The sequence below is a fragment of the Salvia miltiorrhiza genome, chromosome 2, assembly GCF_028751815.1.
Source record: "Salvia miltiorrhiza cultivar Shanhuang (shh) chromosome 2, IMPLAD_Smil_shh, whole genome shotgun sequence".
Taxonomy (NCBI): Eukaryota; Viridiplantae; Streptophyta; class Magnoliopsida; order Lamiales; family Lamiaceae; genus Salvia; species Salvia miltiorrhiza.
Genome location: NC_080388.1, coordinates 54,251,868 through 54,278,521, shown reverse-complemented (window position 1 = coordinate 54,278,521; position 26,654 = coordinate 54,251,868). Strand labels below are relative to the sequence as shown.

General features: G+C 38.5%; 1 protein-coding gene and 1 long non-coding RNA gene across 5 annotated transcripts; one reads left to right on the top strand and one right to left on the bottom strand.

Moving 5' to 3' along the window:
- The first annotated feature begins 107 nt into the window (after positions 1-107).
- Positions 108-26,397, top strand: LOC131010278 (uncharacterized). 4 transcript variants are annotated; one of them, XR_009096522.1, is made up of 12 exons: positions 108-534; positions 1,787-1,825; positions 2,384-2,504; positions 2,613-2,674; positions 3,244-3,311; positions 3,416-3,465; positions 4,666-4,735; positions 6,719-6,842; positions 6,982-7,098; positions 7,840-8,019; positions 25,508-25,798; positions 26,285-26,397. XR_009096522.1 is itself a non-coding variant. In XM_057937729.1 (10 exons), exons 1-10 carry the CDS (start codon positions 214-216, stop codon positions 7,954-7,956), a joined length of 1,089 nt encoding a protein of 362 aa, XP_057793712.1. In that variant the 5' UTR covers positions 108-213; the 3' UTR covers positions 7,957-11,573. The 4 variants fall into 4 exon arrangements, 1 of the variants encoding a protein (XP_057793712.1); XR_009096523.1 differs by having other exon boundaries at positions 25,412-25,798; XR_009096521.1 differs by lacking the exons at positions 25,508-25,798; positions 26,285-26,397 and adding an exon at positions 8,551-8,759.
- On the bottom strand, positions 22,280-22,784 carry LOC131010279 (uncharacterized). The gene is made up of 2 exons (XR_009096524.1): positions 22,661-22,784; positions 22,280-22,627 (listed from the first exon to the last, which is right to left on the bottom strand). It is a non-coding gene; the product is annotated as an uncharacterized LOC131010279 (long non-coding RNA).
- Positions 26,398-26,654: the final 257 nt, after the last annotated feature.

Below are 26,654 nucleotides of genomic sequence, written 5' to 3'. Positions count from 1 at the left end.
CCATGAATATTAAAAATGAAGTAACGCCGTAATGGAGAAAAATAGAAAATATAAGGTACTTTTTTCTTATTTTTCCTTATTTTCTTATTTTCTTCCTATTTTGATCCACAGCAGGGTGCAGTACACAGCAGGGATCTTTTTCCATTTAAATGCACACTAACACGCAATCTTTCGCTCAGTATAACAGTCTCACAACCTCCACATATCTTCAAAATGCATTCCTCATCAAATTTTTCCTCAAACCCATCTTCAATCCGTGAAAAATTACACATAAACTCCAACAAAAGCATAAAATCTTTTGCTAGAGCTCAAATACCACCTTCAACCCTTATCGAATTCAAGCTCGCAGTTTCTCGTGGAAATTATCATAAGAATGTCGATTCTTGCAAAAGAAACAGACTTCGTGTCAGAAATTCCGCCAATCAGGAAGAGGAAGCCCAATTTTCTCAAGAAAAGGGTGCTCCTGACAATGGGGGCGGCGGCCCCTCAACTAGCTTACTGTCTTTCCTTTGCCCCTTGCTTAAGCTCTTCTCTGTAAGTAATTATAATTTAATTGATTAAAAATTGTGTGGTTGTCCGGGAAATTTGGCCTCTAATTGAATTTTAAGGTTTAGGGTTTATGCTGCTGATTAATGAGAGTGTTTGGCTGAGCTTACAAGCTCTCTCCTTATACATTCAAAAAGTGTTGGCAAAATAAACTCCTAAAGAGTTTATAAGATGTAAAAATAAACTCTAAGACTCCAAAAAAAAATAAGTTTCTCCACACCAACTGATTTTCTAATTATTTTTAAGCAACTCTCATTTTACAAAAATAACTCATGATTTTTTATTTTCATCATGTATCATTCTAATTCCACTTTTCTTCAATGTTCTCTCTTTAACAAAGATTTTATTTCACTAACTAAAAGTTCACTCTCTAACTTATAAGCTCAATTATCCAAATACTTTGACAAACTACATCTTATAAGCTCTTGAAACATCTCATAAACTCTTTGTTTATAAGCTCTTTAAAATTAGCTTAGCCAAAACCCTCTTGTATTGATTAATTGTCTGTTGTTAAACCTGAGACGTAAACTAGTTAATTTGATATTTGATCCCTGATTGTTCGTTAAAAGCTTGTTTGAGCTTGATTTAATAAGCATATAAAATAAAATGGAGCGTAAGTTTGTGTTTGATAAAATTTAAAGGAATGGATTAATTGTAGTTTATAGCTTGTGTTTTCAGCGGTTTCACTTTGCAACCTCAATTTTGATTTATTTTTTGTATGTCTTGAACCTTGAGAAATTATTTAATATGACCGATTTAAAATTTTTAGACGGTCATAAATGGACTTGCCATTTTGGACGATCAGTTGAGGGCAACATGCAAGCCAGAAAATGATAACCACCAATATACTCCTTGTTGTGAGGTCAATGTTTTCCCTCAATCGATTGTCCAAAACGGCAACCCATTTGGCCGGAAAATTCCACTTCCAACCTCTGAAAATTTTATACGGGTATCGTTAAACAAATTTTCAAAGTTCACGACATACAAAACATAAGTCGAAGTTGAGGCTACAAACTGAAATTCGTTGAAAGTTTAGGCTATAAATTATAACTAACCCAAATTTTAATTTCTAGTTGAGCATAAAAGTATTAAGCTATGCGAGGTTTAGCTCAATTAAAGCTCGGAGTCAATGTATAATCGAACAAACTCAAATACAATATTTAGTATATAATTTCAAACAAGTTTGAATAGTTGTATGTTTAGTTTGATTCTACTTGTTTACACCCTTCTCATCTTGCAGGCAGGAGATCCGTCTGCAGAGCGGAACTATCTACTAGAGGTATCTCGAGCATTTCATTTTGTTATATGATTGATATACGAATTTTGTGTTATGGGAACATTATATTCATGTAAAAAGCAATCTAATTTGCAGCTCCATCTTTGTTTGCATTAATATCATAAGAAATGTGTGTAGAATTGTTTCATCATATTTTTTCAGGTATTTCTAATTGTTAGTACATTCTGTTGGAATATTCTTGTTGTTTTTGGTCGTGATTGATCTCTTATACCTTGTTAATTTGAGAAGAAATCAGTTGCAATCATACTCAGAAAACTTAGAACAAGAGGAAATTTATACAACAATACTAAGGAGAGAAAGAGTGGGGAAGAAAAGAATCCGAAAATACGACTTCTGGGAGCTTTGTGTACTTATTCTTCTTACATTGAGCTTAGTAAGAAAAATCGGACCAATTTTCATGGAAATTCAGCTTATTGATTTGTTTCAGCATCATTGAAGTCAGTGAACTTTTTTGGGGTTTGACTTTCTTTGGAAATTAGTTAGAAACTTAGAACTTAGATGTTATTTTTGTGTTTCAATAATTCTTTTGCCTTGTAATAGGAGGCTACATCTTCGTTATCTACTTTAGCAAGGTTGTTGTGGGGCTCCAGATCACTACCCCTTGTTTTAAACAACGAAAAGAGAGCAAATCCTTCACTGCCTCTCCAACTATATGAATTCGGTATGTTCTCTTTCCTGTTATGAGGTGGCCGAACTTTCTCGTTTGCTTTTGCTTTTAGTAACTTCGCTTAACTTCAGACTAACTGAAGCTTGTAGGAATTGTCAACAGAGGCATGCCCATTCTGTAGGAGGGTCCGAGAGGCCATTACCGAGCTAGATCTCTCCGTAGAGGTACATAATACAAACTTTCCGTTCGGAGTATATGCTTTTCTTTTTCAGTGTCTTTATCAAACAGAATATTCCATTTTGCACTTCTATGTAACTTTAAAGGTAATTGCGCCTACATACATGAACTTTCATTTAATTCTTGTTTTGCACATGAACTAAATTTTTTTCTTGGAAAAAACTTTCAATTATTCTGATTTTTTATATGGTAGCCAATTGCCACCAAATTAATGCTAAAGTGAATGCCTGGAATGTCTACATTGCTTAAATGGCCTATGTGTTAAACGATGTAGTTAGATGTCTACGCCACTTTAGCTTGTCTTGTTGACATTAATATGCCGCCACTTCAGATAGCCACAATGGCAGTAGTTCATCGGAAATTGACAACCATGTGAAACATCAAAACAATTTAAAGTTTGTGTATTTGAATGCAAAATTTTTAGTTCACGTGCAAAGTGAGAATTAGGTGAAAGTTCTTGTGTTTAGGCACAATTACCTTTTATCTTTATGTACCTTTGAAAATCATGAGTGATTGCTTATGGTCAAATTTTCATATTCGATTGTAATTCGTGCAGATCTTTCCATGTCCAAAAGGGTCAGTAAGACACAGGGCAATGGTCAAACGACTTGGTGGCAGGGAACAGTAAGATTGCATTGTTTTAACCTCACGTTTAGTTGATTCTTAAATACTTAATTTAAGATTAACATGTCTTCATTTCCTAACAAGAGCAATTTATTCCTATGCAGGTTTCCCTTCCTCGTAGACCTGAACACTGGAACTTCAATATATGAAAGTAGTAAGTAAGAAGCTGGTTTTTTTGCCAAAGCCATCTAAAAATTGGATATATTATTATAGGGGTTGGTTTCCCTGAAAAATATTTTTCGTGAGAACGTAAGAACGTTGTCTAAAGTAATTTAGTGAAATTAACTACACTAAAAAACATGAAAATTTTCGCCCGTTATGGGTGTGAACTCAGGTGATGCATTCATCCATCAAGGTGAAGGGCTGAAAGATGGTTATCACGTTCTCAATTTAAATAAGGGTTCTCATAGAAAACTCCTATTATTATAATTAGATTCTGGCAATGTTTAATCCTACCGGTGAGAAAACCTAGTAATTTGTATTAATGCCGCTATTTGCATGTAATCCTAGGCTATTTTTGTGAATGAATAATATTTATTTGGAAAAATATAATTTTACCCTATCGTTTGATTTTATCATTTGATTTCTGGCGACTGATCCCAATCAGCACTCCCAAAACAACGTTCGTCTATTTTTTTTTCCTTTCTTATTTTTATTTTGATGTGTTCACATAGGTGTATTTCTAGCGTGGTTAGTCAGCACTCAGTTGCCGAAATAAAATGTTGGGGGATATTGTTAGCAAAGTTTTTTTTAGAGACGAGAATTGTTCGCAACATTGATAGTATAGGTATCAATTTGTAATTTTACATACGTGTGTGTACAATTATAGAAAAGTTCAAACGTAGTACAAGTATAAATGATACTCCCTCTGTCCCATTTTCAATAGGGCACCTTGCCTTATTTGGACGTCCCATCTCAATAGGCCAGTACTTAAAATGGATATATAACAAACACCCCAACATAATTCATTATTTACATCAAATGCCATTGTGACCACAAATAATTATTTCATTTTATCCACAATTAGTTCTGTCTCCTACTTATTTTGACAAATATACCCTATAAAGAAATTAGATTATCTCTCATGTTTTATTATAAACTACTTGTTTCTTAACATCCGTGTTGGATATGCTTAAAAAAACAAAACATCTGTGCCCAAACTTTACTTTGAGGCCTATTCAAATGCAACGGAGAGAGTATTTTTTTTGTTGAACTTTCACAATAAAGATTTGGAGGATTTTGTTTTTAGGCCTATGAAATTCTGTTATCTCGTTCCTGGATCTAAAATTGGATTTTGAGATTCATTTAGCTTGGATGTCGCATCTAATTACTCCGTTGATTATTGTGTTTGCAGGCGACATTGTTAAATACTTATTTCAACAATATGGAGGAAATAGGAGTCCGTCATTTGGCATCTTGGAGAGGTATTTTTTTTCCCCCTTTTTTCTCCATGATGACCTTTTAACATAGAATCCTATGTAAAAAAATAGGGTTAATCATAATTTGTGTCCTTAACTTCAGCATTTTCTAGAAAATGTCTCCAACTTACATTTTCACTTAAAAAACCCCTAACTTTGAAAAATATTTGATTTGTACCCCGCGTTATAGAATCAGGCAACAGAATGATGAATCACCTTGCCAAATTCTTTGGTGGATTATACATGGATTTGTTCTACCTAAGCATCAAAACAAGGTGGAAAAGGAATAAAAAATTCTCTCTCTTCAAACACAGGAACTCTTGTTCCCCGATCTGCAACCCTGATTTACCCTATCCCCTTCTCCTAAAATTTACGGCGAGACTGTTGCCCATCCAATACAGCACCAACAACTCTCGTCGGAACAAGATGGAGAAACACGGTGAATCTCCAACATTGGCTGCATTATGATACAAAGCACAGAACAATGTTACTTGCCCGAAAATGAACATAAGTATTAATCTTGAAAAGCTCAAATTTAGATTCAAGTCACATCATAACGCTCATTTCTTCCTCATTGCTTCGGCCAGTTGCATTATTTACCAAACTTCTCAAAATTAGATTCAAGTCGGCATTGTACGTGTTAGTGTTATATCCCTCTTATCTTTTAAAATTAAAGAATACTTATGTAATACTCCCTCCGTCCCAATAATGAAGACACACTTCATTTGGGCACGGAGGTTAAGGTGAGGTAATTTAGAGAATAAAGTGTAGTGGCCCACATCATTAGTGTATTTGATTAAGGAGTTAATTAGGGGCTTTATTTATTTTACTGTCAACTCTCAACTCTCTTTCTCATCTTCTCCGACGACCACCACCACCGCCACCGCCGACCATCACCACTGCCACCTCCGAAAATCAAACCCAGAAAATCAAAACTAGACCACCACCGCCACCGCCGACCATCACCACCACCACCTCCGAAAATCAAACCCAGAAAATCAAAACTAGAAATCGCAAATTATCCAAAAAATTTAACACCAAAAACTGATTCAAACCACTGCCGACCACCACCGCCGCCGCCGACCACCACCACCAGTCATTTTTAAAGAACCCAGAAAAGTAAACCTTGAAATCGCTCTCCCCGTCATCCGTTAAAGAAAAATCAAAGAAACATTGAAAAGAACAGAAAAGCTAGCCTTTGATCCGGCGAGCCATCACCGCTGTCCCCGTCACCCCCTTTCCCTTCGCCCCTGCTCCCTCCGATCTGAGATCCCCAAATTCATACCCTCAAATCAGAAATAATCCCCAAAATCAAGGTCTTCATAGGCATGAAACATAAGTAAATCTGCAAATTTGAAACCCAAAAGGTATTGCAAGGGCGGCGGCCTTCCTGCCGTCACTTTGATTCGCCGGAGAAAGAGAGATAAACGACCGTCGATGAGTGTTGTTGACTGGTGCGTGAGAAAGAGAGGGAGTGAAGGAGGAGGGTGAGATGATCGAGGGAGATGGAGAGGGGCCGGAAGTCATAGCTGCTGTAACGGTGAGATGAGCGAGGGAGATGAAGAGGGGCCGGAAGCCATGGCTGCTGTAACAGAGAGAGAAACGATGGGTGGCTGTGAAGAGAGAGAAAAACCATTGGAGAGAGAAACTATTGGTAGGTGAGAGAAAAGAGTTAGGATTTAGGTTTCTATAGAACCTTAATTAATTCATGTTAATTTTAGCCCAAAATAGAAATGTGTCTTGTTTAATGGGACAGCCCGAAAAGGAAAGTGTGTCTTAAATAATGGGACGAAGGGAGTATTATATAATAGGAAAGGGTTCATATAAGAACTATAACTATTGTGAGGGTTTAGGGTATGCAACATTTTGTTGGATGAGTGCATCACTTTGGTTCAAATCCCATGAGGAGCGGGAATTTCATTCTTTTTAAGTGCATTATATTTACTTCTGTTCTCACATCATCTCACATCATTTAACTTCCATATGCAGCACACTGCTCACAGGATGGGTACCGACACTACTTCGAGCTGGCAGAGGAATGACATTGTGGGAAAATTCAGTAAAAGAATCACCTCCTCGAAAATTGGAGCTCTTCTCATATGAAAATAATCCCGTAAGCATTGATGTTACACGATTTCTTTTCTCTCCCTTTGTGCGTGTGTGTGTGTGTGTGTGTCTAGTCTATGGCTACTCCAATCACTTGAAAGCTGAAATGAGATTGGACCAATATGATGCATATCTTTTTTCGGCAGTATGCTCGAATTGTTCGTGAAGCACTTTGTGAACTGGAACTTCCTTATATTCTTCAGAGTGTGGGTGAAGGGTCTATACGAAAAAGAATGCTCAACGAGATCTCCGGATCAAAAGAGGTCAGCTTTATGTAATATTGATAGTGCCTAGAACCATTTTTTGTAGTGAAAAGAAACTGCAAAAGTGGCTCGATCAACCCCAAAATTTTTTCCATTCTCCCGTTAGTTTTTTTACATTTTCCTATTAAGATGGAGCTCAAGTAACTAACATCTATCCAACTATATATTAACTTACTTTAGTGCGTGTTGTCTTTCATTGTAAATTTATCATTAAAAATTGAGAGATAAAAAAAGTTCTCCCTTTAAATCCCTCATTTCTTTTCTGCGGTTTCTATAAAAGAGAACTCTTCCATTTATCATTTCTCCTTTATTATTGTAAAGAGGGATAATATTATCACTCCATTTTTGGTGTGATAATATTATCCTTCCTTGGAGTGAAAATGAAGAATGAAAAATGTGAAATTCTCTTTTGTAGAAAATGAGGGAAAATAAATGAGTGATTTAAAGAGTGTTTTTTTCTCTCATTTTCTCATGATAAATTTACAACCAAAAAGAACACACCCTTAGTGATAAATTAGATTGAGAAATGAGAATACATATGAATGAGGATTACATGATCAAACGAGCTCAAAATTGTTTGATTCCACAAAGTATGTGGTTAATTAGCCTATATTATTTTTATCTATCTGAGCTATCCTATCATCCAAAGTAAACACCACATTACTTTACTACCATTATGTTAACATGCACCGGTGCACGTTGATTTGTGGCTCAGAAGCTCTGAAACTGAATGTAATGTAGGTACCTTACCTTGTTGATCACAACACCGGCGTGGAAATCGGAGATTACAAGAAGATCGTTTCGTACTTGTTTGAAACGTATAATTCGAAGAGAGTTCCCGCATATCCCCAGCAGTGAATGCTGTTATTGAAGGAACTTGCAGCTAGCAAATGGCTCGGCATGCTTCCATTAAACATTTAGGTATGTGTCTCTTTCATTATTAATTGGAGATGTTGATAAAGGTGCAAGGGTTCATTTGGTTTGATGGATGAGATAATAAGATTGATAAGACTGGAGGGGCGATTAAATAGTCCATCCAATTTTGAGATGATAAATAATCACTCAATTGATTGATTAGATACAGCCCGAGTTATCAATCATGGACTCAATCATGCAAATCGAACACTTGATTAAGTTAGATTCTTTTATTAATCATGTCTTTTATTACTCAAATAAAACGTTTCATAAATGGTTTAGTTGAAGAACAATATAGTGTTTGTGGGAAAATATGAGATTTGATTATATATATATATATATATGTGTGTGTGTGTGATTACAAGAATTTACACTAATTATTGCAAAGATTTGATCCCTAGACCTCCTTGTCACCGTAAAAAGTTGAAAATATATTTTCTCTTGTAATTCATTTTCAGTCTAATTAGTTATTCATAAAATATTGAAAGCTGCTTGATATGAGTGTTTTTTTTTGGATCCATGCTTTTTTGGGTTTAGTTATGGAGCTGGAAAGTCCTGAACATAGATCACGCGTTGGTGTTACAGTTAGTTTAGGTAGAATCTTTATTTGAGTTGGATTAAGGTTGACTTTTTAATATAAATATTTCCCTAATCTCTGTACCTGTATTCGAAAATATTACATCGAAAAATATTTTACTTGATAGTAGTTCCAACCAGAGTCACATAGTGACAAGGTGGGTAAACAATTCTTTTGTTTTTTCTTTGCTTTTATGATTAATAGTACGTCTTCTTGTGCACCGTATCACACAATATATTTATTTATATTTAGAATTTTAAATTATGTAAAAATATGAAAATGTCATTATTTATGAGTTAGATTAATTGGTAATAAAAAAATTATGTTAATTTAAATATTAATATTTAATTTAAAATAGTGTATAATAATAATATTATCAACTCAATGAGTATTGTATAATAATAATAATAATAATTAAATACATATAATAATAACTTAATTGTAAAGTAACTAATTTAAGTCAATTTTATTTTGAGCTAATAAAACTAAACTATCATTATAACAAAATTAATAGTCAGAATTGAATATAACAATTTTGGGCTTTTAAAAATTCAACGTGCATTATTATATAAAGTTCATATTTAAATAGTTTAAAAATAATTAAAAAATTAGGAAAATACGAATAATATAAAAATTACTCCATCCGTCTCACTATTGTTGTCCCACTTTTCTATTTGGGCTGTCCCACTATTGTTGTCCCATTTCCATATAAAGTAAGAAATAACCCTTTAAAAAATGTGAGTCCTACCACTTTTTATCACTTTACACCTTCTTAATTACCTTGCTCAAAAGTTTTGGGACAACAATAGTGGGACGGAGGGAGTAAAATATAACAACAAATAATAAATAATTTGTTTGCGTAATTAAACATATTTATAGAGTAATATTTTAAATTCTAATTTTAAGATATATAACTAACTTTTTATTTACAAATTCATATTAAAATTAATACTCCCTCCGTCCCAAACGAAATGGCCTATTTCTTTTCGGCACGGAGATTAAGAAATGTGTATATAGTAGTTAAAGTGGGTTTATGAAAATTATTTAAATATTAAGTATAGAGAGAGAGTGTATTGCCAAAAAAGGAAATAGGACATTTTGTTTGGGACAGCCCAAAAAGGAAAACAAGACATTTCGTTTGGGACGGAGGGAGTACTTAATTAGTGATTTTCAAATAATTTGAGGTCAAATTTATTTTTTAACTAATTTGATTATTTTTTAATAAACTTATTATACATGTAATTAATGATTTTTTTTAAAAGAATTAATTCAAAAATAATTATAAAAAACGCCCCCCCACCTAAACGGCCTTCCTCCTCTCATCCCCCAAATCCCTAGCGTCCCCTCGCCAGCTATGCCGTCGGCCTAACCCGCACACTTTCTTAATTTCTTCCTAATCCACCAAATCACAAATCAACAAAAAAACATTAAAAGAAAAATGAGTTCGATAATAATAATCTGAAGCAGCAATCCAACGCTCCATATTTACTCAAATGCTAATCAATTTCCCAAAACACATTTCCCCTAGAATATTTCCTACATTTTCTAGCTCACCGAATCAAGAATCCTAACCCGAAACCTATTTGGGCCCCAAGGGCCCGCTCTGCGGCCCAAATCTCTGCCTTCTACGCTCCGGCTTAGTGCTAAAACAGGTGGCTGGGGCATGGCGGTTGAGAGGAGCTGCTATTGTCGCCAGAGGTTGAAGAGGGTGAAGGCTGAGATTTGGGGAAACTAGGGCTTCAGACGTAGATGAGAAGATGAATCAGAGAGAGGTTCAGACTTGAGAGGCGTCGGTGGTGAGGCGAGAGTGCCGGGGGGTGGCGCTATCGCCGGAGATGAGGAGAAGTTGACGGTTGTATGTGTTGATTTTAGTGTGTCTGCGTGTGTTTTTGTGAAGAAATAGTTGGGAAAAAATGAGGAGCAACGACTTATTTACTTTAGTTAAGAAGAAATAAGGTAAATTTTCTAATTATTTCTCAAAATAGAATGACTCAATTTCGTTGGAACGTCCAAAAAAAAAAAATACGATTCACTTTCGTTAGGACGGATGGAGTATGATTTAAAAATATTTAAATTTAAAATAATTATAATTAAATAATCATGTAAACTGTATTGAAAGGAAAAAAATGGCATCTACTTATTTTTTACCAACCGATGAAAACAAAATGAAAAACAAGTATGATATTCAACATTAGAGATAAGTAAGAGCTACCAAAAATTAATTTTGACACTAAACGATCGTAATTTATTTATTTCAATTTTTTTTTTAATTTTTACATCAAATTAAACATGTTCTCGTAATTTTTAATTTAATATTCATATTGAATATTTTTCATGAATTAAAGTTAACGATTTTTAAAAGAATTAAAATAGAAAAAAGAATAAATAAGAGAGAAAATTTGGAGTTAAAAACAATTCCTCTTCTATTCACTCTTCGTCTCATTATAAGTGACTCAAAACTTTTGAGCACATAAATTGAGGGGAATGTGTAAATTGATTCAATGCGGTAGAGCCTACACTTTTTTAAGAGTTAATTTTTGCATTTTATGAAAACATGCCACTTATACTCGAACATCCCAAAAATAGAATACATGTAACTTTTAGTATGACAGAGGGAGTATTATATATAAATTTTGTGCCTAATTTGCAATATTTTTCCGCATAAGAAAAAATAGCTACATGTTGGAGATGATTCCAACCACACGTCTGAATTTTAGAATCATGTTTTTTTTTTTTTTGAAACTAGAATCATGCTCTTATTTATGCTGTCACTGAGATCAAACTCAAGGGAAGATGTGGGATCGTCCAAGTATTACTAACGCTCTGTGCGTGCAGTGCTTCTTGGTATGTGAGTGATGAGGAGCTCGATCAGTCAAGACGTTCCGTATTTGAGCATACTATTTTAATTGAATTGTCGTGGTATATCGGGGATTTGCTAAAGAAGATGGAGCAAATTATGACTTTAAGTGTATTGTTTGACTAATCTTCTGTTCTGTTGTGTGTGTGTATATATATATATATATATATATATATATATATATGAATGAGATCATGTAGTATTCAAGCGGTCAAGCCTTAGGTAGTATGTATTACTCAATTTGAACCACATATTTTGTTCATGTGGCGTATCATATGACACGAGCTTCTAAGGCAAAATTCACGCTGGGGTAAAATCGAAAAAAAAGATCCGATACATAAAAAAAAGCAATTTATTATTATTATTATTATTATTATTATTATTATTATTATTTTTTATTATTATTATTATTTTTTTTTGTTTTTTTAGATTTTTCGAAACATACATATTTTCCACGCATAAAGTTTTACACAAAATGCATAACAGTTTACACACAAATGCATTAAATTGTATAAAAAATGCATTGAATTATTTGAAAATTCTGGTATTTCTCGTCACCCCACGCACACCACTTTCTACTACCCTGGTCAATTTTTTTTTTTGAGTGGGGTGGTGGGTGGGTGGGGTGGGTCAGCAGCAAGAAAATCAAATTTGTCGAAAAATACGCCTTTTTTGTACAATTTAATGCATTTTGTTGTGGAGGGTTATATATTTTTGTGTGAAATTTTATTCATGGAAAACATGTTTGTTTCTAAAAATCTAAAAAAAATAACAAAAAATATTAAATAAAAAAAGCATTTTTTTTAAATATTCAAAACTTATATATCGATTTTACCCCTGCGCGGATTTTACCTTAGAAGCTATTTGCCACAATCTTGATGCGCCACATGTACAAAATGTGTGGTCTAGATTGGATTCTACATACTATCTCGCTTGTAGCAGTACACGTGTATATTGCATATAGATATATACACGTGTATCAATTTTATCAAGAAACAGTGATGTGAGAATAATCACGTTGAGTCTTGTCAATAGGTATTCTAGGAAAAGATTGGGAAAAAACATGAATTAAATGCAAATTAGCTTCTAGTTTGGGAGCAACCCATGGCCTCTTCGCTGATATTGTACTTGGTTGACTAGGTCATGTACGATTTTAATAGGTGTATTTGAATTTATGCTTGGAGCCTGTTCTCTTTCCCAACCAACCCAGTTTTTGTTTTTCTATATAACGGGGAGCTTGTCTCCCATTTTACTACACCAAATAATTTTTAGCATTGGAGATTAAGAGCTTGGAGAAAGGAGTAAAGAGAAGATTTTGGAGAGTTCTTTGTGGTTGGTTTTGTTAGCCAAAACATGGAGGCTCCACCACCACAACTTTGAGAAAGTTGTTTGCCACCACCACAACTTTGCCACCACCAAAGAGGAAAGTGCAGCCCCATTAACTTTGAGAAAGTTGGGATGTGAGGTGGAATCAACTTTGAGAAAGTTGGGATGTGAGGTGGAATCAACAAATGGAGGCTATAAATATGTGCATCGCAGCAACTTGAAGTGTATCCCAAAATTCACAAAAGAAGTCTTGTGAAAGAAGTGCTAGAGAGTGAGAAAATATTGTGAGAGAAAACTTCAGTGTGGAAGTTAAACACGAGTGATAAAAGTGAGTCGAGAGATAGCCTCTGTGTAGGCAAGATACAAAATACAGTGTGGTATTGTTGTACTCCTCATTTTGTGAGATTCTCTAATATATTGGGGTGGGTCCGTGGACGTAGGCAGTTTGGCCGAACCACGTTAAATATCGGTGTCATTATTTTTCCCGTCTTAGATAATTTATATCTTTGATATTGCTTTCGATTTGATAATGAGTGGAATTATTTGTGTATATTTCCCAACAACTGGTATCAGAGCCACGTTTGTGGCGGTCTGATAATTTTCTTGTGCTGTTACTATTCATCGTGAATAGTGATTTCGTTGTGAACAGTGATTGTTCTTTTGTAATTCTTAGTATGCTCTGTGGTTGCAGTAATTACTGAACCTCCACATCAGAAAAGAATTACTTTGAGAAAATTATCTTGTTTATCAATTGGGAGCAGTTACGATGGATCCGGACGAGTGGGAGCTGCTAGACAGAAAGGCGATGAGTGCAATACGTTTATCGCTGTCCAGGAACGTTGCCTACCACACGACTGGAGCAAAGTCAACAAAGGAGATGTTGGCGATTCTGGCGGAGATGTACCAGAAACCATCAACTGCAAACAAAGTACATTTGATGAGACGATTGTTCAATCTAAAAATGTCCGAGAGCACACCAGTGCAGAATCATTTGAACGAGTTCAATATGATCACCACACAGCTGAGCTCGGTGGAGATCGAGTTTGATGATGAAGTTCGTGCCCTAATATTGCTATCTTCTTTGCCAGAAAGTTGGGCCGGAGCAGTGACAGCAGTTAGCGCTTCATCGGCAAAGGCAAAGTTGCACTTTGACGAAGTAAGAGATCTGATGATCAGCGAGGAGATTCGCAGGAAAGAATCTCCATCTACTTCAGGGTCAGGGACTGCACTGAACACGGAATATCGAGGAAGATCGAAAGGAAGGCAGAACAGGGTTGTGTCATGTACAAGTTTTCCTCCAAATCACCATGAAGGAACGCTGTCTTTACATCCATCTGATGTAACAACAAGTTTTCTGCAACTACCATGCTCAACACTAAACGAATAGTGGTCAGTTTCACAACAGGAGTAAACACATCGGTATAATCAATACCGTATCGTTGCTCAAACCCTTTGACAACCAGCCTTGCCTTGTAGCGTTTGCTACCATCAGCTTCAATCTTGATTCGATAGATCCACTTGCAATGCAATGCCTTCTTCCCCTTCGGAAGCTCTACAAGTTCCCAAGTGCCGTTTAGGATAAGAGATGCAATCTCATCATCCATAGCAACTCTCCACATCCGCTTATTACTACCAGTATCTGCCTCTGCATAGCATTCAGGCTCACCATCATCAGTAAGTAGTAAATAAAAGTTAGAGGGCGAGTACCTATCAGGTGCACGTCGCTCTCTAACCGGTCTTGGCAGCGGATTGCTTGGTGGTGGGGTTCTTGGCTCCTCATCTGGAACCTCTTCAAAATTCTGGCTCTCCTTGCTCCCACTCTGTTAGCCAAAACATGGAGGCTCCACCACCACAACTTTGAGAAAGTTGTTTGCCACCACCAAAGAGGAAAGTGCAGCCCCATTAACTTTGAGAAAGTTGGGATGTGAGGTGGAATCAACTTTGAGAAAGTTGGGATGTGAGGTGGAATCAACAAATGGAGGCTATAAATATGTGCATCGCAGCAACTTGAAGTGTATCCCAAAATTCACAAAAGAAGTCTTGTGAAAGAAGTGCTAGAGAGTGAGAAAATATTGTGAGAGAAAACTTCAGTGTGGAAGTTAAACACGAGTGATAAAAGTGAGTCGAGAGATAGCCTCTGTGTAGGCAAGATACAAAATACAGTGTGGTATTGTTGTACTCCTCATTTTGTGAGATTCTCTAATATATTGGGGTGGGTCCGTGGACGTAGGCAGTTTGGCTGAACCACGTTAAATATCGGTGTCATTATTTTTCCCATCTTAGATAATTTATATCTTTGATATTGCTTTCGATTTGATAATGGGGGAGTTATTTGTGTATATTTCCCAACAACTGGTATCAGAGCCACATTTGTGGCGGTCTGATAATTTTCTTGTGCTGTTACTATTCATCGTAAATAGTGATTTCATTGTGAACAGTGATTGTTCTTTTGTAATTCTTAGTATGCTCTGTGGTTGCAGTAATTACTGAACCTCCACATCAGAAAAGAATTACTTTGAGAAAATTATCTTGTTTATCAATTGGGAGCAGTTACGATGGGCGACGGAAAGATTACGATTGAGAAGTTCGATGGTACGAATTTCGGTTTCTGGAAGATGCAGATCGAGGATTATCTTTATGGAAAAGATCTACATCAGCCCCTCAAAGAAAAACCAGATAAGATGGATCCGGACGAGTGGGAGCTGCTGGACAGAAAGGCGATGAGTGCAATACGTTTATCGCTGTCCAGGAACGTTGCCTACCACACGACTGGAGCAAAGTCAACAAAGGAGATGTTGGCGATTCTGGCGGAGATGTACCAGAAACCATCAACTGCAAACAAAGTACATTTGATGAGACGATTGTTCAATCTAAAAATGTCCGAGAGCACACCAGTGCAGAATCATTTGAACGAGTTCAATATGATCACCACACAGCTGAGCTCGGTGGAGATCGAGTTTGATGATGAAGTTCGTGCCCTAATATTGCTATCTTCTTTGCCAGAAAGTTGGGCCGGAGCAGTGACAGCAGTTAGCGCTTCATCGGCAAAGGCAAAGTTGCACTTTGACGAAGTAAGAGATCTGATGATCAGCGAGGAGATTCGCAGGAAAGAATCTCCATCTACTTCAGGGTCAGGGACTGCACTGAACACGGAATATCGAGGAAGATCGAAAGGAAGGCAGAACAGGGGAAGGTCAAAGTCCAGAGGAAAAGAGCCAATCCAGGACGGATAAGGGTTCAATCCAGTGCTGGAACTGTGAAGAGTTCGGGCACTTTAAGAATCAGTGTAAAGCGCCACCGAAGAAAAAGGATCACAAAAAGACAGCGAACGCAGCCACAACAGAAGATGTAGGCGAGGCGTTGGTCCTGAGCGTGACCAGTCCGATGGAGTCATGGGTGCTGGATTCTGGAGCGTCTTTCCATTCATGCAGTAATGAAGATATAATTGAAAATTATGTCTCTGGCGATTTTGGACAGGTGTATCTTGCTGATGATGAGCCCCTGAAAATCGTGGGAAAGGGAGACGTGCGAGTTGTGACATCCAACGGATCCGAGTTGAAGCTGAATCAAGTCAGACATATTCCTGGACTGAAAAGGAACTTACTTTCAATTGGGCAGCTTGATGCAGAGGGCTACACAGTGACATTTGGCTGCAGTAATTGGAAGATAATCAAGGGAGCTATGATTATAGCTCGTGGAAAGAAGGAGGGCACGTTGTATATGACAACTAACTCCAAAGATTGCATTGATCTTGCAGGAGGAGTGAACAATGCAGATTTGTGGCATTGTCGGCTTGGCCACATGAGCGAAAAGGGGATGAAGATAATGTGTTCGAAGGGTAGGCTGCCTGGCCTGGAAACTGTTGAAGTTGGCCTGTGCGAGGATTGCGTGTTCGGAAAGCAGAAAAGGGTAAGCTTCTCGAGAGGCGGCAGAACCTTGAAGACGCAGAAGCTGGAGCTGGTCCATAGTGATCTATGGGGACCGGCGCCTGTAAAATCCCTTGGTGGCTCGGAATACTACATAACCTTCATTGATGATTCCACTCGAAAGGTATGGGTTTATTTTCTTAAAAATAAATCCGATGCATTTGATACTTTCAGGAAGTGGAAAGCCCTTGTAGAAACTGAAACAGGGCTGAAAGTAAAGTGTCTACGATCCGACAATGGAGGAGAATATGAACTTAAGGAGTTCAAAGACTACTGTGCTAAGAATGGGATTCGCATGGAGAAAACCGAGGAACTCCCCAGCAGAATGGTGTAGCAGAACGGATGAACAGAACACTAAATGAGCGAGCAAGATGCATGAGGCTGAAAAGTGGGTTGCCTAAGATGTTTTGGGCAGATGCAGTTAACACAGCTGCATACCTAATCAATAGAGGTCCATCAGTTCCATTGGAGTTTCGGATACCTGAGGAAGAATGGACAGGAAAAGAGGTAAACCTATCTTTTCTACGCATCTTTGGATGTGTTGCTTATGCTCATATTGATCATGTTAATAGAAGCAAGTTAGATGCTAAATCTCTTAAGTGTACGTTCATTGGTTATGGTGGAGACGAGTTCGGTTATAGGCTCTGGGATGAGCAGAACCGAAAGGTTATTCGAAGTAGAGATGTGGTTTTCAATGAACAGGTGTTGTACAAGGAAAGAGTGAAAGCATCTAGCCTTGGCAATTCTGATTCCCAAGTAGTCGAGTTAGACATCTCAAACTCGAGTGGGAGCAAGGAGAGCCAGAATTTTGAAGAGGTTCCAGATGAGGAGCCAAGAACCCCACCACCAAGCAATCCGCTGCCAAGACCGGTTAGAGAGCGACGTGCACCTGATAGGTACTCGCCCTCTAACTTTTATTTACTACTTACTGATGATGGTGAGCCTGAATGCTATGCAGAGGCAGATACTGGTAGTATCTGCCAAACTGCATACGTGGTTCGGCCAAACTGCCTACGTCCACGGACCCACCCCAATATATTAGAGAATCTCACAAAATGAGGAGTACAACAATACCACACTGTATTTTGTATCTTGCCTACTCAGAGGCTATCTCTCGACTCACTTTTATCACTCGTGTTTAACTTCCACACTGAAGTTTTCTCTCACAATATTTTCTCACTCTCTAGCACTTCTTTCACAAGACTTCTTTTGTGAATTTTGGGATACACTTCAAGTTGCTGCGATGCACATATTTATAGCCTCCATTTGTTGATTCCACCTCACATCCCAACTTTCTCAAAGTTAATGGGGCTGCACTTTCCTCTTTGGTGGTGGCAAAGTTGTGGTGGTGGCAAACAACTTTCTCAAAGTTGTGGTGGTGGAGCCTCCATGTTTTGGCTAACAATCTCCCACTTGAAGACTGATTTTAATCTGTCTTCACACCTTGATCATCGCAGCAGCCTTACTGTCTTCATTGTAGAAGACCAACTGAAGTTGAGCACAACTCCAGTTTCTCTTTGCCAACTGTCTTGGTTAACATATCGGCTGAGTTCTTGCTTCCCTGGATCTTCTCAAGTTGTAAGATCTTCATCTCCAGCAGGTGACGGATGTAGTGATACTTCAACTCAATGTGCTTTGTCCTTGAGTGAAACGCTGGATTCTTAGCTAAGAAAATAGCACTTTGACTGTCACTAAAGAATGTACTATTCTCATGCTTCTTCCCAAGTTCTCCCAAGAAATTCTGCAACCATACCATCTCCTTGCTTGCTTCCGTCACGGCTACATACTCAGCTTCCGTAGTAGACAACGTGACAATCTTCTGCAACTTAGAAGACCAAGAAATAGCAGTACCACCAAAAGTAAATACATACCCGGTTGTACTCTTCCGACCTTCCAGGTCATTTGATGCCAAATCTGCATCAACATAGCCAACCAACTTGGCACTCTTGCCATCAAAACATAAAGCCTTGTCCGTGGTACCTCTTAAGTAACGAAAAATCCACTTGACTGCTTCCCAATGTTGCTTGCCCGGATCACCCATGAATCGGCTTACTACTCCCACTGCATGTGCAATATCTGGCCTTGTACACACCATGGCGTACATAATGCTGCCTATTGCCGATGCATAAGGAACTTTTATCATCTCGGCACGTTCCTCCTTTGTACATGGCGACTCCTTCTTCGACAGCTTGAAGTGACAACCCAACGGGATGTTCACCGGCTTCGAATTCTGCATGTTAAATCTTTTCAATACCTTCTCAATGTAGTTGGCTTGTGAAAGATACAACTTTCCTGCTGCCTTGTCTCTTTTGATCCTCATGCCAAGAATCTGATTGGCCTCTCCAAGATCTTTCATGGAGAATCGTTCAGACAATTGCTTCTTCAACTTATCCATTTCCTTTGCATCAGCTCCTGCGATCAACATATCGTCAACGTATAGCAAAAGGATAAGATAACTTTTGTCGAACCTCTTGTAGTAGCAACAATGATCAGCGTGGCATCTCGCGTAGCCAATCTCCAACATAAAACTGTCAAACTTCTTATACCACTGCTTCGGAGCTTGCTTCAGGCCATACAAGCTCTTTTTCAACTTGCACACAAGATTTTCTTTTTCTTTCACCACGAATCCCTCGGGTTGTGTCATGTACAAGTTTTCCTCCAAATCACCATGAAGGAACGCTGTCTTTACATCCACCTGATGTAACAACAAGTTTTCTGTAACTACCATGCTCAACACTAAACGAATAGTGGTCAGTTTCACAACAGGAGTAAACACATCGGTATAATCAATACCGTATCGTTGCTCAAACCCTTTGACAACCAGCCTTGCCTTGTAGCGTTTGCTACCATCAGCTTCAATCTTGATTCGATAGATCCACTTGCAATGCAATGCCTTCTTCCCCTTCGGGAGCTCTACAAGTTCCCAAGTGCCGTTTAGGATAAGAGATGCAATCTCATCATCCATAGCAACTCTCCACATCCGCTTATTACTACCAGTATCTGCCTCTGCATAGCATTCAGGCTCACCATCATCAGTAAGTAGTAAATAAAAGTTAGAGGGCGAGTACCTATCAGGTGCACGTCGCTCTCTAACCGGTCTTGGCAGCGGATTGCTTGGTGGTGGGGTTCTTGGCTCCTCATCTGGAACCTCTTCAAAATTCTGGCTCTCCTTGCTCCCACTCGAGTTTGAGATGTCTAACTCGACTACTTGGGAATCAGAATTGCCAGGGCTAGATGCTTTCACTCTTTCCTTGTACAACACCTGTTCATTGAAAACCACATCTCTACTTCGAATAACCTTTCGGTTCTGCTCATCCCAGAGCCTATAACCGAACTCGTCTCCACCATAACCAATGAACGTACACTTAAGAGATTTAGCATCTAACTTGCTTCTATTAACATGATCAATATGAGCATAAGCAACACATCCAAAGATGCGTAGAAAAGATAGGTTTACCTCTTTTCCTGTCCATTCTTCCTCAGGTATCCGAAACTCCAATGGAACTGATGGACCTCTATTGATTAGGTATGCAGCTGTGTTAACTGCATCTGCCCAAAACATCTTAGGCAACCCACTTTTCAGCCTCATGCATCTTGCTCGCTCATTTAGTGTTCTGTTCATCCGTTCTGCTACACCATTCTGCTGGGGAGTTCCTCGGTTTTCTCCATGCGAATCCCATTCTTAGCACAGTAGTCTTTGAACTCCTTAAGTTCATATTCTCCTCCATTGTCGGATCGTAGACACTTTACTTTCAGCCCTGTTTCAGTTTCTACAAGGGCTTTCCACTTCCTGAAAGTATCAAATGCATCGGATTTATTTTTAAGAAAATAAACCCATACCTTTCGAGTGGAATCATCAATGAAGGTTATGTAGTATTCCGAGCCACCAAGGGATTTTACAGGCGCCGGTCCCCATAGATCACTATGGACCAGCTCCAGCTTCTGCGTCTTCAAGGTTCTGCCGCCTCTCGAGAAGCTTACCCTTTTCTGCTTTCCGAACACGCAATCCTCGCACAGGCCAACTTCAACAGTTTCCAGGCCAGGCAGCCTACCCTTCGAACACATTATCTTCATCCCCTTTTCGCTCATGTGGCCAAGCCGACAATGCCACAAATCTGCATTGTTCACTCCTCCTGCAAGATCAATGCAATCTTTGGAGTTAGTTGTCATATACAACGTGCCCTCCTTCTTTCCATGAGCTATAATCATAGCTCCCTTGATTATCTTCCAATTACTGCAGCCAAATGTCACTGTGTAGCCCTCTGCATCAAGCTGCCCAATTGAAAGTAAGTTCCTTTTCAGTCCAGGAATATGTCTGACTTGATTCAGCTTCAACTCGGATCCGTTGGATGTCACAACTCGCACGTCTCCCTTTCCCACAATTTTCAGGGGCTCATCATCAGCAAGATACACCTGTCCAAAATCGCCAGAGACATAATTTTCAATTATATCTTCATTACTGCATGAATGGAAAGACGCTCCAGAATCCAGCACCCACGACTCCATCGGACTGGTCACGCTCAGGACCAACGCCTCGCCAACATCTTCTGTTGTGGCTGCGTTCGCTGTCTTTTTGTGATCCTTTTTCTTCGGTGGCGCTTTACACTGATTCTTAAAGTGCCCGAACTCTTCACAGTTCCAGCACTGGATTGAACCCTTATCCGTCCTGGATTGGCTCTTTTCCTCTGGACTTTGACCTTCCCCTGTTCTGCCTTCCTTTCGATCTTCCTCGATATTCCGTGTTCAGTGCAGTCCCTGACCCTGAAGTAGATGGAGATTCTTTCCTGCGAATCTCCTCGCTGATCATCAGATCTCTTACTTCGTCAAAGTGCAACTTTGCCTTTGCCGATGAAGCGCTAACTGCTGTCACTGCTCCGGCCCAACTTTCTGGCAAAGAAGATAGCAATATTAGGGCACGAACTTCATCATCAAACTCGATCTCCACCGAGCTCAGCTGTGTGGTGATCATATTGAACTCGTTCAAATGATTCTGCACTGGTGTGCTCTCGGACATTTTTAGATTGAACAATCGTCTCATCAAATGTACTTTGTTTGCAGTTGATGGTTTCTGGTACATCTCCGCCAGAATCGCCAACATCTCCTTTGTTGACTTTGCTCCAGTCGTGTGGTAGGCAACGTTCCTGGACAGCGATAAACGTATTGCACTCATCGCCTTTCTGTCCAGCAGCTCCCACTCGTCCGGATCCATCTTATCTGGTTTTTCTTTGAGGGGCTGATGTAGATCTTTTCCATAAAGATAATCCTCGATCTGCATCTTCCAGAAACCGAAATTCGTACCATCGAACTTCTCAATCGTAATCTTTCCGTCGCCCATCGTAACTGCTCCCAATTGATAAACAAGATAATTTTCTCAAAGTAATTCTTTTCTGATGTGGAGGTTCAGTAATTACTGCAACCACAGAGCATACTAAGAATTACAAAAGAACAATCACTGTTCACAATGAAATCACTATTCACGATGAATAGTAACAGCACAAGAAAATTATCAGACCGCCACAAATGTGGCTCTGATACCAGTTGTTGGGAAATATACACAAATAACTCCCCCATTATCAAATCGAAAGCAATATCAAAGATATAAATTATCTAAGACGGGAAAAATAATGACACCGATATTTAACGTGGTTCGGCCAAACTGCCTACGTCCACGGACCCACCCCAATATATTAGAGAATCTCACAAAATGAGGAGTACAACAATACCACACTGTATTTTGTATCTTGCCTACACAGAGGCTATCTCTCGACTCACTTTTATCACTCGTGTTTAACTTCCACACTGAAGTTTTCTCTCACAATATTTTCTCACTCTCTAGCACTTCTTTCACAAGACTTCTTTTGTGAATTTTGGGATACACTTCAAGTTGCTGCGATGCACATATTTATAGCCTCCATTTGTTGATTCCACCTCACATCCCAACTTTCTCAAAGTTGATTCCACCTCACATCCCAACTTTCTCAAAGTTAATGGGGCTGCACTTTCCTCTTTGGTGGTGGCAAAGTTGTGGTGGTGGCAAACAACTTTCTCAAAGTTGTGGTGGTGGAGCCTCCATGTTTTGGCTAACAGAGTGGGAGCAAGGAGAGCCAGAATTTTGAAGAGGTTCCAGATGAGGAGCCAAGAACCCCACCACCAAGCAATCCGCTGCCAAGACCGGTTAAAGAGCGACGTGCACCTGATAGGTACTCGCCCTCTAACTTTTATTTACTACTTACTGATGATGGTGAGCCTGAATGCTATGCAGAGGCAGATACTGGTAGTAATAAGCGGATGTGGAGAGTTGCTATGGATGATGAGATTGCATCTCTTATCCTAAACGGCACTTGGGAACTTGTAGAGCTTCCGAAGGGGAAGAAGGCATTGCATTGCAAGTGGATCTATCGAATCAAGATTGAAGCTGATGGTAGCAAACGCTACAAGGCAAGGCTGGTTGTCAAAGGGTTTGAGCAACGATACGGTATTGATTATACCGATGTGTTTACTCATGTTGTGAAACTGACCACTATTCGTTTAGTGTTGAGCATGGTAGTTGCAGAAAACTTGTTGTTACATCAGATGGATGTAAAGACAGCGTTCCTTCATGGTGATTTGGAGGAAAACTTGTACATGACACAACCCGAGGGATTCGTGGTGAAAGAAAAAGAAAATCTTGTGTGCAAGTTGAAAAAGAGCTTGTATGGCCTGAAGCAAGCTCCGAAGCAGTGGTATAAGAAGTTTGACAGTTTTATGTTGGAGATTGGCTACGCGAGATGCCACGCTGATCATTGTTGCTACTACAAGAGGTTCGACAAAAGTTATCTTATCCTTTTGCTATACGTTGACGATATGTTGATCGCAGGAGCTGATGCAAAGGAAATGGATAAGTTGAAGAAGCAATTGTCTGAACGATTCTCCATGAAAGATCTTGGAGAGGCCAATCAGATTCTTGGCATGAGGATCAAAAGAGACAAGGCAGCAGGAAAGTTGTATCTTTCACAAGCCAACTACATTGAGAAGGTATTGAAAAGATTTAACATGCAGAATTCGAAGCCGGTGAACATCCCGTTGGGTTGTCACTTCAAGCTGTCGAAGAAGGAGTCGCCATGTACAAAGGAGGAACGTGCCGAGATGATAAAAGTTCCTTATGCATCGGCAATAGGCAGCATTATGTACGCCATGGTGTGTACAAGGCCAGATATTGCACATGCAGTGGGAGTAGTAAGCCGATTCATGGGTGATCCGGGCAAGCAACATTGGGAAGCAGTCAAGTGGATTTTTCGTTACTTTAGAGGTACCACGGACAAGGCTTTATGTTTTGATGGCAAGAGTGCCAAGTTGGTTGGCTATGTTGATGCAGATTTGACATCAAATGACCTGGAAGGTCGGAAGAGTACAACCGGGTATGTATTTACTTTTGGTGGTACTGCTATTTCTTGGTCTTCTAAGTTGCAGAAGATTGTCACGTTGTCTACTACGGAAGCTGAGTATGTAGCCGTGACGGAAGCAAGCAAGGAGATGGTATGGTTGCAGAATTTCTTGGGAGAACTTGGGAAGAAGCATGAGAATAGTACACTCTTTAGTGACAGTCAAAGTGCTATTTTCTTGGCTAAGAATCCAGCGTTTCACTCAAGGACAAAGCACATTGAGTTGAAGTATCACTACATCCGTCACCTGCTGGAGATGAAGATCTTACAACTTGAGAAGATCCAGGGAAGCAAGAACTCAGCCGATATGTTAACCAAGACAGTTGGCAAAGAGAAACTGGAGTTGTGCTCAACTTCAGTTGGTCTTCTACAGTGAAGACAGTAAGGCTGCTGCGATGATCAAGGTGTGAAGACAGATTAAAATCAGTCTTCAAGTGGGAGATTGTTAGCCAAAACATGGAGGCTCCACCACCACAACTTTGAGAAAGTTGTTTGTCACCACCACAACTTTGCCACCACCAAAGAGGAAAGTGCAGCCCCATTAACTTTGAGAAATTTGGGATGTGAGGTGGAATCAACTTTGAGAAAGTTGGGATGTGAGGTGAAATCAACAAATGGAGGCTATAAATATGTGCATCGCAGCAACTTGAAGAGTATCCCAAAATTCACAAAAGAAGTCTTGTGAAAGAAGTGCTAGAGAGTGAGAAAATATTGTGAGAGAAAACTTCAGTGTGGAAGTTAAACACGAGTGATAAAAGTGAGTCGAGAGATAGCCTCTGTGTAGGCAAGATACAAAATACAGTGTGGTATTGTTGTACTCCTCATTTTGTGAGATTCTCTAATATATTGGGGTGGGTCCGTGGACGTAGGCAGTTTGGCCGAACCACGTTAAATATCGGTGTCATTATTTTTCCCGTCTTAGATAATTTATATCTTTGATATTGCTTTCGATTTGATAATGGGTGGAATTATTTGTGTATATTTCCCAACAGGTTTTTCTTCTCCCTTTCTTCGAATGTTCTTCGAATAATTTAAACATGAGTACTCATAGTTTATGTCGTATTGTGCTCTTGTATTGCTTTGATTTTTCATTTGTAGAAATAGTGTTTGAAACATGCATGCTTTAGTTCTATGCATTTACTTGTTTGTTGAAGTATGTTGATATTTTTTCTAAGTATAGATACTACTGTAGTAGTTACTTGTACGAGTTCTTCGGGTTGACCCGATTGAACATTTAGTGTATAGATGATACTACGTTAAATGTTTTATTTGTCTTTTCGTAATGCGACAGATGTCGATCTTTATTTGTGGTAGCCGAAATATGCATACTTTTCGTGGGTAACTCGTGATCATGTGAACCGATATGTTGAATTTCATACTTTCTCAGAGAGGGATGCGAGAGAGAGGTAGATGTGTGGGAAACGGAAAGGGGTGGTACTGTAGTGGTGGTGGCGGCTGGTGGCGACAGAGGTGACCGAGTTTGAAGGGAAGGGAGACGGCAGCATGGCTGAGGGAAGGAAAGAGGAGGACGGTGAGAGAGATAAGGGAGGGCCAATTTTTTTTTTCTTTGACGGAAGGGAGACCAAAATTGGAAGATGGCAAAATTAATATCATGTACTGTTGACGAAGCTATTGGGGAACTCGGGGGGGGGAGCAGGTGCACAATTACTAAGTGTAGGTGCACAATTACTAAGAGGGTGTTTGGCTGAGCTTATAAGCTCCTCAAAACAGCTTATAAGTTGTTTAAGAGCTTATAAGCTCCTTCAAAGTGTTTGACAAAATAAGCTCCTCAACAGCTTATAAGCTCCAAAAATAAGCTCCAAGAGCTTATAAGCTCCCCAAAAAATAAGTTCCTCTACCCAAACTTATTTTTTTATAATCTCATATGAAAAATCTTTTTACAAATATTTTTCAACTATAATTTATTATTTCCATCATATATCATTTAAGTTTAGTTTTCTTCGATTTTCTCTCTCTAAAAAAAATTCTCTCTCTCTAGCAAAAAAATTCTCTCTCTAGCTTATAAGCTCAATTATCCAAACACTTTGACAACTTATAAGCTCTTAAAAATTACATCTTATAAGCTCTTGAAACATCTTATAAGCTCCAAGAGCTTATAAGCTCTTTAAAATAAGCTTAGCCAAACACCCTCTAAGTGTGACAGTAACTTTACTGCGGGCCTTCACTTATCTGTGGGCCGCAGCTATAGCAGATATAGCCTATCAAACATGCAAATAATGCAGAAATATAAACAATCAAGTCTTATATTCCCTATCACACAGGCCCTTATTATTGTTTTAAGATCTACAATCTCACATCAACCTTTTATAAAATTTCATCAAATGAAAATTGATATAACATGGTATTTATGTTGTCCATCAAAATTTAATATTTAATTAGTGAAAATGATTGAAATTAGTATCATTTGAAATATATCATCAATTTATTCGATCAAATTAAATTAATTAAAAAATAATTTATATAAACTATTCATATACTATAACTATAAAATAATACACTTTTTCAAAAAAAAA